Source organism: Fundulus heteroclitus, chromosome 21, assembly GCF_011125445.2.
Source record: "Fundulus heteroclitus isolate FHET01 chromosome 21, MU-UCD_Fhet_4.1, whole genome shotgun sequence".
Lineage (NCBI taxonomy): Eukaryota > Metazoa > Chordata > Actinopteri > Cyprinodontiformes > Fundulidae > Fundulus > Fundulus heteroclitus.
In genome coordinates, this window is record NC_046381.1 from 13,930,372 (window position 1) to 13,945,768 (window position 15,397).

Below are 15,397 nucleotides of genomic sequence, written 5' to 3' on the forward strand. Positions count from 1 at the left end.
TGCTCTTTTGGCCTCTTTATTCAAAATAAATCCAGATTATTTGTTATCATAAGTAGAGGACAACACCCAATCAGAAAGAGTTCAAGTTGGAATGTCATAAAGACACTTCAGTCTCTAAAACATCAAAGTGGTTTAGGCAAACGCTTTTTAATGAATCTTCAAATCAACCTTTTGTATGTTTTGGTATTTCCACAAAAACTGATGATTATTTATGTATGAGATGAAATTAGCTTCTTGTGCGTGATACACTGAGAACACAACATGTAAAGCACTTCTTGTCCAACTAACTGCCGTATACAAAAAAATAAAACAATGTAAAAAAACAAAATTACTTTAAGTCAAGCTTTTTAATTAGATTTTTAGACTGCCTTGCTTATCTGTGAGGTCATTATTTTAACCCTAAATGTTTTAAATGTATATTTAGCAGAGATAATCTGGTTATTGTTGCAAATGGCCTGCTCAGAAAGAGGGATTGCTGCAAAGTGAATGACTTAAAAGGAAATGCACAATGAGAGATAAGAGGGGGAGGTATGCAAAAAAGGTCTCAGAGTTGGGAATTAAACATATGACAGACGGACTGGGGACCTTACGGTTCCTTGACATGGAGCTCCCGCTCCACTACCCCACCATATACCCCTCCCCCCCCCCCATCCGATTATATAATAGGACATTTGTATGAGTCTATAGTATATTTCTACATGATTGTAGATTAACTGGACCCCTCATTCTTGTAAATGACCTTGAGTGAACATGTTGTGAACTGGTACTAAAACAATAAACTGAACTCAAACTTTTCATCATGTCTATCAACATTGCAAATGTGGAATTTGGTTGTTTCTGACAAAAATGACTGTGATGGAAGATAACAAAAAGTGTGCAAAACCTTTAGGGCAGATTTCTTCTTTCTGGGTAAACTCTCCTGGATGCTCTGTGTTGCATCATGAACGCGTGGATGACTTGAAGCCTGACCCACGTGAGCTGAGAAGCATGACAACAGTCTTAATGTGACAGGACCAGTCATCCCTGTCACTCTGCTTAGCTTTACATCCTTCTCTACTGCATTGTCATTTTCAGACTCCAGTGACAGTAGGTTTTGTCTCCAAAACGTCAGTGGACCTTTCTGTCAATATTACACATAATGGAGGTTTATCAGCATTATCAGAGCTGCATCGTTGTGTAAGCTAGTTACTGTTACACATTTTTAGTGAGAATCTACCTAACTAGACAATAAACCAGGAACTGTTACATTAACAAGCCTGTACACGAGTCTAAATGCAGAGGCGTTTGATTATCTATGCTGCAATGGTAAACAATTATTGATTGCTAATTTCTGCTTTTTAATCTAATTCACATTGTGCAAGAATCATAGCCATATACTTTATATACACTATTGACTTGTCTGTACAGAATTAAGTTACTCTTCCCGAGTAAATGTAAACATTCAAAGACTGAGTCGTGTAAAGGTATTTCCTCTCCAGGGTCACTGTGCCGCCCAATAGCTGATGAAAAGATCAGCTGGAAGAGTTGCTTGATAACGCTGGAACCTGACATTTGTTGGTGCCCAAATTGTTAAAAAACATTCCTCAAATTGTGGGATCAGGCAAACAAAGAGGGAATGCCACATTATTGGAAGGAAGATGGCGATCTGTCTGTGATAGAGTCGTAGTGCAGAAAGGGGCATTTGTGCTACAAACCCCCTCATGTGGCACTATGCTGGTCTTCCTTCTTAAGCGTCAAGCATTTGAGGAAACCCTCGACCAGTTTCCCCTCGCTACTTTTTAAAATCTAAATACTTCAACACACTTTTTAGGTTTTTGGACAACACTGCGCTGCCACACATTAAAAATACTGGAGCAACTAATTTCTTGCCGCTGACTCTTAAAGGTGCATAGCCACGTTATTTGAGTTTTTATTTATTCATACGTCAGTAGCTAACTCTAGTAGCATGCAAAGTTTTTATGAAAGATTATGATGTCCATTATTTTGGTGTTTTTGCTTTGTTTTTGCTCAATTTGTGAGTAAATAAAGTCTTTTTCTGTTTTTTTTTCCCGAATAAAAACGGAAGTATGCACTGCACATGCGCAGCAGGAAGCAGCTAACAGCTATTAGCATTTCCCAGCAGAACAATGAAGAATGGTCCAAGATCCAGTGGAAAAAAAATCTAAAAATGATTCCAAGAGGGGAAAGACTGGAATGTTGCTGGGAATACAGTATGAACATCAGTGTTCACTGAAGCAGACGCTTAATCTGCTGAGGCTCAGATGTAACTCATCACAGAGTTGACTGAAGTGAGTAAATGTTCTGATATGAGGCTCTCAAAGTTGCTGTAGATCGGTGTATTTGATTATTAACGGATAGTCTTCAATCACTCCGAGCTGTCGCTTTACTGCGAGGCATTGCAGGGGGTCAGGCTTGGTCCAGTATTATGTTTTATTTATTAAGGAAACCGGCATTTTGATAGTTCTGTGATACTGCTGGTAAATGGCACCATGTGTGTTTATATCAGCACATCGCGCCCGGTCCTGGGGTCTATTTCTCTATCCTAAAAAAGGATTGACAAAACACTATCAGGATGGACACTTGGTGTATATGACCTTATTTTATCATGATCAAATGGTTTTTGGTCTTTTGTTTAAGCATATAACATGGCTATGTACCTTTAACAACACAGTTTCACAGAGTTCTCAAATTGCACTAAGGGATTTTAATCAGCTCAGAATAACATCTAAACACTTATCTGACAGTGCAGTTCCCATTGGGAAACACTTTTAATCACATTCTTATATGATGTGTGACTATGTCATGTATCTGAGCACAAAAAACAACAGTTAAGCTGATGATCAGACATGTCAAAAACTAACCTGTCAGCTTTATACTAAAAAAAAAATAAAAAAAAATGAGAAAAACACATTCAAAATTGTTAATATCAGCAACTTTGGTTTTCAAAAATCTAAACACGATCAGTAAAAGCTTTGTATACGTCACAAATAATTACATATGCTGATGAGTGAAAGTTTTTTTTTTTTGTTGGAGAGTTTTCTGTGTGACATGAGTTTTTGTCATGAGATAATTTTTACAGCTTGCTCATCTGCATCTCTGCTTTCACAACTCATATGGAGGACAAGTCGTCATGACAGGAAGACGAACCACGGCGGGTTTTGGGGCTGCAGCGCGTCAACATGGTGATTTGGGTGCTGAAGTTGTTGCTGCTGCCGATTGACGGGTGTTGGTATTTGGTGTCTGAGCCCATGTATCTCTGTAAGTGCCACCTCCGCCACTTCCTTTTGATCTCTCCTTGGACCTACAGTTGGTCGAGGAAAAACACAATTCAATTTTCCTACGCCAAGATTAACTTTAACTTAAAAAAACTACTTGTTCTTAAATATGATAGCACAAACAGTAAAGAAAACATTTTTCAAGTAAATAACATATAAAATACAGCAACGTTTTGTCTTTGCCTGAAAGCTTTACTTTATTAGAGGAGTGATATTGAAAGCTTTTTAAATCATGAACCACCGTCAATACAAGATTTTCAAAGGACCACCTTTCTGACACACAATTTTTAATTTAATGAAACAATAGCACTTGGACTTTTTCAGAGAGCTGTGTTGTTTAACAAATCAAACAAAAAAAAATTAAAAGATTTTCTCCACTTGCACCACCTGATTGGTTGAAGGATCTAAGTCATGCATTACATTTTTATTTAAACATTTACATGCTCAATTGTAAATAGGAAACAGCACAAAAAACTGCAAATTGCACATTTCTACAACTCAATTTCTTGCACAGTATTGCAGGCTATCTGACTTTTTTGACTTGAAAATGAGTCCATTAGCTGCTAGGGAGTATTTACACAATAAAGCCCCTCAGAGAGTGTTGTTGGCCAGTGCAATCAACAGTTACAAAAAACAAAACAAAAACTTGCAAAGATTTTGTCTTGTTGTGTCTGCGTGTTATGTGTAACTATGTGAATTCTGAACACATCAAAAATTATACATTTTGTTACACATAATGACAATAACAATTCTTGATTCTTGATAAAGAGTTTGATATGGGGAAGTCAGTGGCTGTGTCTGAAAAGGTCTAATTGTAGAAATGTGTTAGCAGTCGCCATGATAAGTGCTGTCCGAATAGCGCAGTCAGTAAGGAAGGGGGCAGGAAAAGAAGCCTGTATTCTTCCTATCATAGTTCCTTTAGCATAGGAAGCTTGAATTGTCCCTTACTCGAGCTAAGGAGCTATCACACAATCCTTTCTGTGACATGACGTATGAGCACAAGGTTATTTTTAAATGGTTAGCACCATTATGGGTGGAGTGAAGCAATGCTAGGTCAATCTGTAACGCTAGAACTATTTACAGGGACTTTATTGACGTTTACTGTGTGTGACACATGCAATTTATTAGAACATTTCGATCAGAGTCAGAAATTTCTCTGTCCTCAAAATCCAATATGGCTGCCCTGAATATAACTGTAAGTGACAGGGGCAGTAAAAGCTTATTTGCAGTTTAGAAGGATTGTTTTTGTAATTTTTTACAGACAATATCCAACCTCCTATACTGAACTTGTAGCTAAAATACAAAATGCTGAGAAATACATTGTTAGCTCGTATTGCTAACTGCAGTTAGCCTGGTCACTGAACATATGTTACAAAACGGCAGTACTTTTTTTTTTAACTTGGAACTGGAAGATGATTGAGTTTGGCTAAATCTTATTCCCTGATCCGAGCTAAATTAAAGACAGCAGAAGAAGCATCCAGAATGATGGTTTTCTGTTGTGTGCTTCAGTTTTTACAGTGAGCGATCGCAACGTTCCCTGCAATACCTCTCCTTTGACTGCTGAAGGAGAGATGAAAGACTGAGGGACTCGTCTTTTTGCTACTTATTGACATTACATCACATTTAGTTCATCTACATTTATTTTACAAGCAATTTTGCCAAACCTTCATCTGAGCAATCAGGTATATCCAACAAATAACATTGTTAATGTTAACTAATGTATTTATAGGCAAATGTTTTGCCACAGTTATCATTAAGTTTTTATTAAATTTGTATTTATTTATTTAAATCTAAGGATATTTCATATTTCTGTTGTTTGTCTTTGTTTTTTTCTTTTATGGATGTAAAGTCTGCTAAAAAAAGATTTATTACTATTAAATACAGTATCTGTACTCAAGATGGATACTAAGGTCACCTGATGGATCAAGTTCTACTATACCACCCTTGGATGAAGCCCGCTTCAAAACGTTAGCAACAACAACAACTCTAAAAGGATCTGACTTTTAACCACTTTATAAAAGTGTTTAATTTATATTCAGAGCAAATTTTTCCTGAAACCTTTTCATAGTTTTTGCTGTTTGGCACACACGTATAGCTAAAGAATGTAAGGTTGTTTTAACATAGAAATTCATTTCCATTTCTCATTTTCCACACATTTGAAAAATGTAGCAAGCGAATCGACACTAAACGATAAAAGTTTGGAGACAACCCAGAGCTAGAGGAGCCCTCTAAAAAGAAACTCTACTGAACCTCACCGTTTTAGAGTCGACTATAAAGGCACAGAGGAGGAATGAAGATGGATGAGTCTGCATCAGCTGAATGTCAACATACATGGCACAAAGAACTGAGCCAGAATGAACAGGGAAATGGAACAGAGCCCAGTTTTGAGTATCCTCTTGTTAGTATTTTAGCAAAGTTTTGTTATCTGCAGAGATTTAACTAACCATAGAAATGTAAAATCAAGTACAGGTCGGTCCTCTCTACATGCTTTTTTCAGCATTATTTATGTTGCTTTCGTTGCATGCAGGAAAACTTTCACTTTGTATGGGCCACACGTATATCTAAGAGCTGCAAATCTGAATACAAGAACAGCACTGATCTGATAAAGTGAGCTTTCTAAATGTGGATTTTACTAACAGCACACTAGGTGTACCTGATAAACCTTACATTATATTCCCCTGTTTATGTTTTGTTGTTTTTTTACAGTTTCTTGTTTTACTGTTTCAAAAAGGACACACATGAACTCTGTTGTTGTTCTTAGTTTTGCTATTCAAAAACCTAATTATTATCTCCCACCTTTAGGAGTTAAACTTTGAAAAAGACTTGTGAGAATCTCTGCCGATTATTATTCAGACAGTGTAGAATCAAGTGATTGAATCTGGCTCAGCACTGAGGACATAATTAATCTCTCCACTGAGAGCCTCTGCAGACATCACCAGCGACATGGCCGCCTTTTATTTTTGTCCCGCCTGGCAGGCAGACTGCTGAGAACAGCTCCGGTGTGGGAAAGAGGGCTGGAATATGAGCAGCCTTATACCTCCATCTGCCTTACACGGCTGCTTGTGAATGTAAATGTTGAAGTCAGGGAAGAACAGAGGAACTACGACCGCAGGCCCCCCCCTCCTCCCTGGGAATCGTGGGTTTCTAAATGTGTGTTTGTGTAAATGTTTAATCGACCTACCTCAGCGTTGAGAAAGCAGTAAAGGACTGCAACCACAAAGCCCTGGAGCAAGAAAAACACAGGTGTAAAAATTATTGAAGGGAATGTCACTGGAATATTCTGATGAATGGGTTCATCTCGCTTTTACACATATTACAAATTCAAGGACATGCATTCTTTGAAAAAGAAAAACTAATTTTAAACTGACAAAAAAATACTTTCTTAGGTTTATTATTGCAGCTCATAGTGCAACTCTGTTGTCTGGCAGCTCTCACCATTGTTCCTCGATAGTTTAATTAACATATAAAGCAAAATTTTACAAAGTAATGTCTCATAGAGGCCTTTTTAACCTGCTAATGGTTCTATAAAGCACCATACAGAGAATAATATAAATTTAAAGTCTCAACAATAGAAGTGCCTGAACGATGCGGTTGCAGGCCAGCAATGAATGTGTAAATGGTTAGCAAGGATGCTGACAGCCCCCGGAGGGGGTACATTTTGGCACTGTTAGTGAATCAATTTGTTTTAAGAGTGTCCAGCTGTCAGAAAACAGAACGGTGAGTAAAATAACCAGACTTAGAAGCTGCCTCGTTGACGCATTTAACAGCATTACCAGTACTTGGGGAGGCTTGACAGTAGTCAGTTTGGAGGATTATATGAGATGGTGACCACGGCAAGAGGTTCATATTGTGCAATTGTCTGTTTCATATACAATTATGTGGCTTTATATTGGTCCTGCAATGGCTGAAACACAATATGAGGATCCTCTCTTAGTGTTTGGAGGGTGGCGAGAAACCAACAAACATGAACAAGTGAGTTTGATGTGGAGGAACTTATCAGGCCGCACAGAGTCCTGATCTTAACCCAATGGGGCACCTTTGTGATGAATTCAAGAGGAGACTCTAAGCCAGGCTTTCACGTCCAACATTGACGTCTGACTTGACAAATGTCCTCCAGGAAGAACGGTTAAAACTTGTGAAAAGCTTTCCCAGAGGAGTTAAAACTGCTATAGCTGCATATTAAACACAGAGGAAGAATGAGATCTCACTCAAATTTATATGTGTGAAAGCAAAATCCTTTGGCAAGAATAGCATATATCTGAAATCACTTGATGTTGCCCAAAACGAGCATTGTTTATGTGCGGACCAAGGTAAAAAAGCATTATAGGATACACCAACATACTGTATGTGGCAAGATAAGAAGCAGTGACACAGCTACTTTAACAAAGTTTGAGTCAGCAGATGTGGTTCTAGCAATGTGTCACTGAAGTGTATGCCTACACCTAAAAACCACCCAGCTTCCTCATAAATCACAATGTAATTTCAACTCAAACGCCATCAAGTGCTGGTAACGCTGCGTAATGCTTGCCTGAGGCCATATCTACAGTATGTCTGCTAAATGACTCAGTCAGCTGCCTGTAGCACTTTCTCTTCACTCGTGTTGCGTCTGCTTGCAGTCTGTGGTGCTCAGATCTACCAGCTATTTTCAATTAAAACTTTCTTTTGATGGATGCGTGGGATTTTTTTTTGTGTGTGCTTGTTGTGCTCTTGAAGTAGAGATTTTTCTATGAGGGTCATTTCCATCTACCTGGATCATTATTGATATCTTGCACATGGCATTAGAAAAGCTTGCTAAACACAACCAGATTTCAGCTGCTTTCTTGGCTTTCTATAACATTTTGGACATCATTGTCTTCATATTTTCAATAGTTATGCCCTGTGTCATTCCAATGTCTTTTAAGCCATAACTTTATTTGCGGACTAATTTGTTTAGATGTGTCAATTACTTAGATTGGTACCTCAGTCTGGTGTGAATGTTATGTCTATGGCACCAATTAATTATTTAAACTGAGTGAAACTTTACTAAAAACATTTACATAACATCTTGATTGTCTGCATGTGTTTCGCTTTCCATCCAAATATGATGATTGCCTCCAAATGCTTAACATTTATTTGTTAGTGAGTTTATTTGCTATATCTGGCAACATCTCCCTCTACACACTTATAGCCGACATATGGCTGAGCTGCTAATTTGTGAATCAATCCTCAACTATTGGCCCAGACTAGCCCAGTCATGAACAGACAAAAATATGTTGTTCTGAAACCTGTTTCCAAATGTTAAATCTTTAGAAAGCTGTGATATTCTTTTATGAAACAAACTGGTAAAAAAAAAAAAAAAAAAAAATCTAATCTTTGCGACACATTCCTACGACTTGCATCTTAGAAACATTTCATACCTGAAAGGATCCCAGAATCAAGTCAAAAATTAGCCGTAATTCAGTCTTCACTTGCTCTGGGATGAACGCAAAAACTATAAAATTGATTCCAAACAGAGGAATCAGAAGCAGCGTCGATTTCGCAAGTCTCCTGAAATGACAAAGCAGTAGATTTAAAATCCCCCCCACTTACTTTCTCCATCGAAACTAATTTTTAATCTGCCTCTGTAGACATCAATAATAAAATGCAACTGCGGCGTTCTTTTCATTTTACATTTCATCTCGGCAGACCAGAGAGGGGAGGAAGGGGGGCGGCGTTTAAAATTGTCTGTGGAGAATAGCTCATGCATTACGGCCGGTATACGAGACGCTCTCATCACAGATGACTTGAACACAGCGGCGCTGCATCCCTGTTTCTGTCAGTGGGAGCCCACAGTTCGCTTGGCATCACACAAAAAGGCAATGCGTTTCTTTTTTGAAGGCTAAAAAGCACAAGTTAACGGCGGATTTCACTGAGCACAAAAAATAATATGCAGCAACAGTTGGGGGAACAAATCTGTGTGTTTTACAACAACCTTTATACGTCTAAGATATTTTTATTTTAACATACTGTATATATGTGGCTGTTGTTTATTCCCTAACAGAATCCGAAAACATTTTCTCGAAATCTTAACGTAGTCACTGTGTATTAGCTATTAAACAACTCAGAATGAAAAAGTACTTAATTGTAGCCTACTCACAAATACTGGTTGGACTCATTTCTTCCAATGTCTGGACAGTTGATCTTCTGGCGAAGTATTCGAATAATGCAGATGAAAAGAACAAAATTCACCTGTAGAGAATAGTTCAGAAGACAGCACTTATTATATTTTAAATAGAATTTAATACTGGTGGTTAACAATTGATTTAGCCTAGTATAATTTCTCTGGGTTAAAAATATTAGTATGATATGTTAAGTGTTTCATCTAATGGATCTAGAGAAATGTTAGGCTCGTGACAGCAGCTTGATCTGAGGGGATGGGTGAGCTGCACTGTGGAAAAATGAGGGCCATTAAATAGTCAATTTGGGTTGAACACTGGACTGGCGTTACAGCACATTTTTAGGTGTCACTTACAGACACAATGTGAACTGACAGCCAGGTCGCTGCTGAAACCACTGAACCTGGACACCAGTAGGCATCAGTCGATTATGGCAATTTCTTCCCATTATTTCAAAATGCACAAATTTAAAATTAGGAAAAATGTTTACCTGTAGCCGCTAATTAAAAAAGAAATAACCTCAAAATATTCCAGAAACTGGAGCATTGGGGTGTTATAATGAATGTGGACCCCATGAAATACCTGTACGCAGTAAAAGTTTACACACCCCTCTGTTACAAATGCGGATTTGTATAATGATTATGATAAGTCCTTTTCAAACTTTTTCCATCTTTATTGTGATGGATATTCTACCCAGTTTAACAGGAAAACAGTCAAATCTGAGGGAAAAACAGAAGAAACTGCAGTAATCTAAAAATGTTAAGCTACTTCTTGAAACACCTTTTGATTTAATTAACCAACCATTTGTTATGACTTCACATCAACCATCAATTGTGTTGAATTTGATTAATCTGAAATAAAGTTCTACTGGAATATCTGGGAAGGCGACGGCAGCATAAACTGCTGATCAGTCATGTAAAGTAATCTTTCGCTATGTCAGAACCGATTCAACATTGTTTTCATCTGCTCTTTGACGCATTTACATTTTTTAAAAGGTAAAAAAAACACCTCAGGCATGCTTAAAAACGTTTTTGTGAAATTTTGTGAGTTAATTTGAATCTTGCTGTCTCCATCAACCTTTTCTAATGCAATATTTCAAAATGCGGATTAAAAACATTGAAAAAAAATGCGACTAGTGGTAAAAGCATTACTGGGAAAACATCAAGATTATCTCTGCAGCTATCCTATCATCACTCAACTGGTTCAGTCCAATCATCAACAGTTATACACTTAAAATACATCAAAAGATGGCTGACTTTTTTGTTAGGGCAGAACTTCACTTGACATATCTTATTGTCTGCAGAGTATTGGTCTCTTCTCAGCAGACACAACAGAAGTTGATATGTAACGACCGCACTTCTTACAAAGAACAGTGGGAGTACCAACAAGAGAGAGGGTTTGATCAAAACAGCACTTGCAGGTTGTTTAAACTTACCAGGATTGATGCTAAAATGGGTGTTTTAATAATCCACCAGAACACATCAGTGGTTTCTATAATGTCCCAGCACCTAGTGAGCCATGAAACAATAGTAAAAATGTGGAAAATCGAAGGAAGACAAGCTGTAGCAGTTTCCTGTTGTTTCTCTCACCCTACATCATTGTAGTGCGCTTTACCGATGCTCCAGGCTGTGATGATAATCGCTGGACCTCCTGGTAGGCAACAACAGAAATATATTTACGGTTAGATAAAACCAGAATCAGAAGATATGATTGCTTTCCTGTGAAAGCTGCCATCTTTTTTTCTGGAGGCCCTCTGCCTCAGCATATAAAAAAAAAAAACTCCATTCTCACCCCAGCCGATCATAATGTAAGCCCAGAAGTATTTCCTCTCAGAGAAGAAAGAGACGGCCAGAAGTGCGTGAAGATAGAGGCCCTCCACAAGCAGCCAGAAGAAACTGGCCATCACACAGTACTGAAAGAACACAATGACGGCTTTGCAGCCAACCTGGCAATACACACAAGAAACAGAAGTTACCCAAGGGCACTTTCACAATAACATTAGTCACATTAATATTTATGCTAATGTTGCTTCGCAAGTTTAATTTAATGTACTAAATTTTGGACGGACCTCGGATCAAACTGATGGAACAAACAGCCTTAAAAGCTGACCAGCAAACTGGAAAATAAAACTGTTTTTATTTGTAAAACTTTATTATACAGAAATTGGCACCAATTCTGACGCGTGTGCAAACGTTTTGGAGAATATTTTGGGTTGCAAAAAAGGCAATCTCTTTAACATCGAGGCACAAGAAAAATAATAACATTTGCACTTCAGTAGGCATTCACTTAATCTTTTCTTTTTATTTTTGTCAGGATTTTGTTCTTGGACATGCATTAGATATAAAAGGATTATTAGAGCATCTAAGAAGCGATCTAAGAAGGATTATGTTGTTTTTAAGAACTGATTTGCGTTTGGTGTGTTCAGATTAGGAAAACAGACCCAGATGGGCTTTCTGAACCGTTCTGAAAGTTTAATGTATGCTAATCTGGGGAGCACAAATTCAAAACTCCTTCCATCACTTGTTTATGATGTGGCTATCTGAAGCAGAGCGAATGCAAAAAAACAACAACATGTGAAATACATAAAAGACTGCATTCACAGTACAATTTGCTGGAACATTTACATTACAGATTGTTTAATGTGTTTCTACTGCAAACAGTAATGGCTAAACACGCAAACATGCAGAGCTGCTACACACCTACACATATAGCATCCGTTTAAACCAGTGAATATAATGGAACTAATGCTCACTGTGAGCACTAATGATAACACTGCCTCTATATTACCTTTCTGAACCTCTCTCTCTCTCTGACAGCAGCGACATCCCAACAACCTAAAAGGTTTCTATACCACGCTGGATCTTCTCAGACAGCTCTGATGAACTCTCTGTGGCAGCGTTGTGTAGCCGGCCTGTGTGACATAAACCTCATCCCTGACTGCGGCCCTCAGGGTCTCTGTTCAGTGGTTCCACACCACATTTTGGGGTGAGCAGCCCAGGATCCAGGCAACCAAATACTGAAAGGCCAAACATTTTTTGTGCACTGATTATAATTTTCTTCACGGCAAAGAAAAATTTTCACGATGCTAGTTTCAAATGCTTTTTTGTGCCGCTTAACAGGGAACAAGTTGTATCACTTTAAATGATCATTATGCTATAATTATTCAAACTGATGCTAAATCCTTTCTTGGCCAGAAATGGGTCTCTTTAAAGGGGCCATGAGAACAAATTAAATTTTCATGAGGTTTGTGGGGTATATAATACGATCTGTTGCGATCAATGAGGCCGTGTGAATGTCAAAAGTGAATACCAAAGGAGCTGTTTAGGGATGGTCAGCTTTGTCTCTCTGCTCAAAAACGGTCAGATCAGAAAACTCTTTATCTTTCTATGTTGGATTTCTTTCTGTATAATTCACATTCCCCAATCAGAGCACACCATCAAGTAAACAAGTGGTGGAGAGCTGGATCCCAGCTGAATAACATTCCTATGTTGCGGCTGTGCTGGCACGGTCTATGCGGCTGTTTATTTCGGTACCACTGTGTTGAATTGTGCCGCCAGGTTAAAGCCTTTGATCAGCTTGGCCTTATCTGTCCAACATCCTGCAACACAAACACTTCCACTTGCAGTAAAACCATAGTAATGGATTTGTGACAGAGTGTTGCACAGGGAAGAGAGGTACGGATGGAGGGGAGGAGAGGTGTGGGGGCATGCTTCACCCGTTTTCCTAATATGGTTGTAGCCAATCAGAGTAAAGTCAACTTAGTAGAGCTGCATTTGATTAAAAGCAACCCTTTACTGGTGAGGGAAATCTGGCCTGACAAAACAAGAAGCTGAGGTTATTTTTTTAATCAAATTCTTTGGAGTATTTATATGTGCAGCAATGTCAACTACATGGAATGGTTTATGCCATGGCACCTTTAAGATCATCTTTTTTATTGTTTCATTAATGCTTCATAATCTCTTTACAATCTAATCAATAACTGGTTAATTAACTATTTTTGTTAATTAAAATAATTTATGCCACTGTTATGGTGTTCTTTTAGAAAGTATCTGTTATGGATCGTGACTTTGCACACACAGAATTAATCTTTCTGACAAATCATTCTGCTCATTGACAGATTAACTGGTTACACAGCTTCAACACAATGTGCCAGGTTTAGTGGCCTAAGGAGAGCCTTTCCTTTATGTTATAAATGACCTTCTATATATTTTAAAGACACTTGCTATATAGCAAATATGCTATTAACTTTAAACATAATGCACTGAAACAAAAGTGGCTTGATAAGGTTAAACAGCCCATCAGAAACATAAATGAGTTACAAAATTACACCACAGCCCAATAGGTTTTATACAACAGATTGACTACTTTTTGCTTAGAATCACTTACAAAGTTGTAGTAGGCCTACTACAATAAGAAAAAGGTGTGATTCCAATGCTTAGCACCAGGTGAGTGCAAATTACTGATCTCAAGGTATATAGAAGTTTTCAAAGCTATGGTTTTAAAACTGTGAAACTTTTATACCTCCCGGGTTTGAATCAATAAGCTGTTCCAAACTTGTGCTACAGCAATATATAGTATCATTCAAAAATGAATGATACTATACTATATGTACTATATATATACTATATACTATATGAGGAAGGCAAATGAATGAATGAAAAATGAAGTGATTTTTTAACAATTGGATATTATTATTGTTTTGTGTACAATGAAAAAAACAAAACTTAAGGACCAAGTACACACCTATGTGGTAAACTAAAAGTGACCTCTGATACATGAGAGTTAGCATTATTTAGCACTTTTTTTCTTTATTGTGCACGTGAAAAATAAAAGCAACCCACTGCCTCCCATAGTACCCACCAGATGTTTGTAATAATTAGATGTATCTATTTAAAAATCCGATTAACAAAAATAAATAAATGCATTCATTAATTAACTTACAGAGCCTGGAGAACAGTTGTCCACCTCACCAAATTCATATAGAACCAGATCCTTGATGAACACGGCGATGGCCTTCAGGATAAACGACACAAACAAATGCATGTGGATGTAGTTCCTTGTGCAGTGGAGTTTTCTGGGACAAACAGAGAAGAGAGACAAGAATACAGATCAAGGAAGAGAGACATTCTGCCAATTTAATTAATGCCATCTAATTATCCGCAGCCCTTGGTGTTAATAGCAAAATGACAGACTGAAATAAATTAAACTTAAACCTCCCGATTCATTTAGATGCTAAGCGGTTCAGGGAACGTTGAATGCTCTACACGGCTCCCCTTCTTGAAAACAGACAAAAGAGCCGCATTTCCAAACGACTGAAGGTTTTTAACACTCTCAATTATTCAGTAGTTGATAATGCTTCAATTTCTGATTACAATATCATAACTGAAGAAATCAAACAATTAGTAGAAGAGATAAGAAGTGACTAAACATTTCCTAATGCCTCAGAATATTTACTTTTTGGTAATTTCTAGAACTAGTTGCTCCCAATATTAATACACATTAATTTCTGACAAGTAAACACATTTTCATTAACTGAAATTCCCACACAGGAGAAATTGTACATTAATTATAACTTGACTTCCTATTACACTGTTGTTTTTGTTGTCTTTGTGCATTTGTTGTCATTTTGCATTAAGTGCAGATTAGGGGATAATAATGAATGTGGACCCCATAAAATACTACCTGTACGCAGAAACTCTCAAAAGTTTATACACTCCTTTGTTACAATTCCAGATTTGTATACTAAAATAAACATGATCATGCTAAATCCTTTTTCCATCTTTAATGTGATGCATATTCTACCCAATTTTACTGGAAAAACAAACAAATCTGAGGGAAAAACAAGAAACTACAGGAATCTTTTTATCTTAACCAAGTCTTAAGCTACTTCATGAAACACCTTCTGATTTAATGAACTATTCAGTTGTTATGACTTCACACCAACCTTCAAATATGTTGAATGATCTGATTAATCTGAAATAAAGTTCA

General features: G+C 37.5%; 1 protein-coding gene across 1 annotated transcript in view; it reads right to left on the reverse strand.

Annotated features, from left to right (window-relative positions):
• Positions 1-2,173: 2,173 nt before the first annotated feature.
• vipr1b (vasoactive intestinal peptide receptor 1b) overlaps positions 2,174-15,397 on the reverse strand; it is a 71,116-nt gene continuing 57,892 nt past the window's right edge. Inside the window, exons 6-13 of the mRNA XM_021307360.2 lie at positions 14,351-14,483; positions 11,201-11,354; positions 10,999-11,059; positions 10,845-10,917; positions 9,391-9,482; positions 8,672-8,801; positions 6,457-6,498; positions 2,174-3,301 (exon numbers count right to left, since the gene is read on the reverse strand). Of these exons, the coding sequence (XP_021163035.2) occupies positions 3,110-3,301; positions 6,457-6,498; positions 8,672-8,801; positions 9,391-9,482; positions 10,845-10,917; positions 10,999-11,059; positions 11,201-11,354; positions 14,351-14,483 (877 nt within the window). The 3' untranslated portion in view covers positions 2,174-3,109. The remainder of the gene's footprint in view (positions 3,302-6,456; positions 6,499-8,671; positions 8,802-9,390; positions 9,483-10,844; positions 10,918-10,998; positions 11,060-11,200; positions 11,355-14,350; positions 14,484-15,397) is intronic.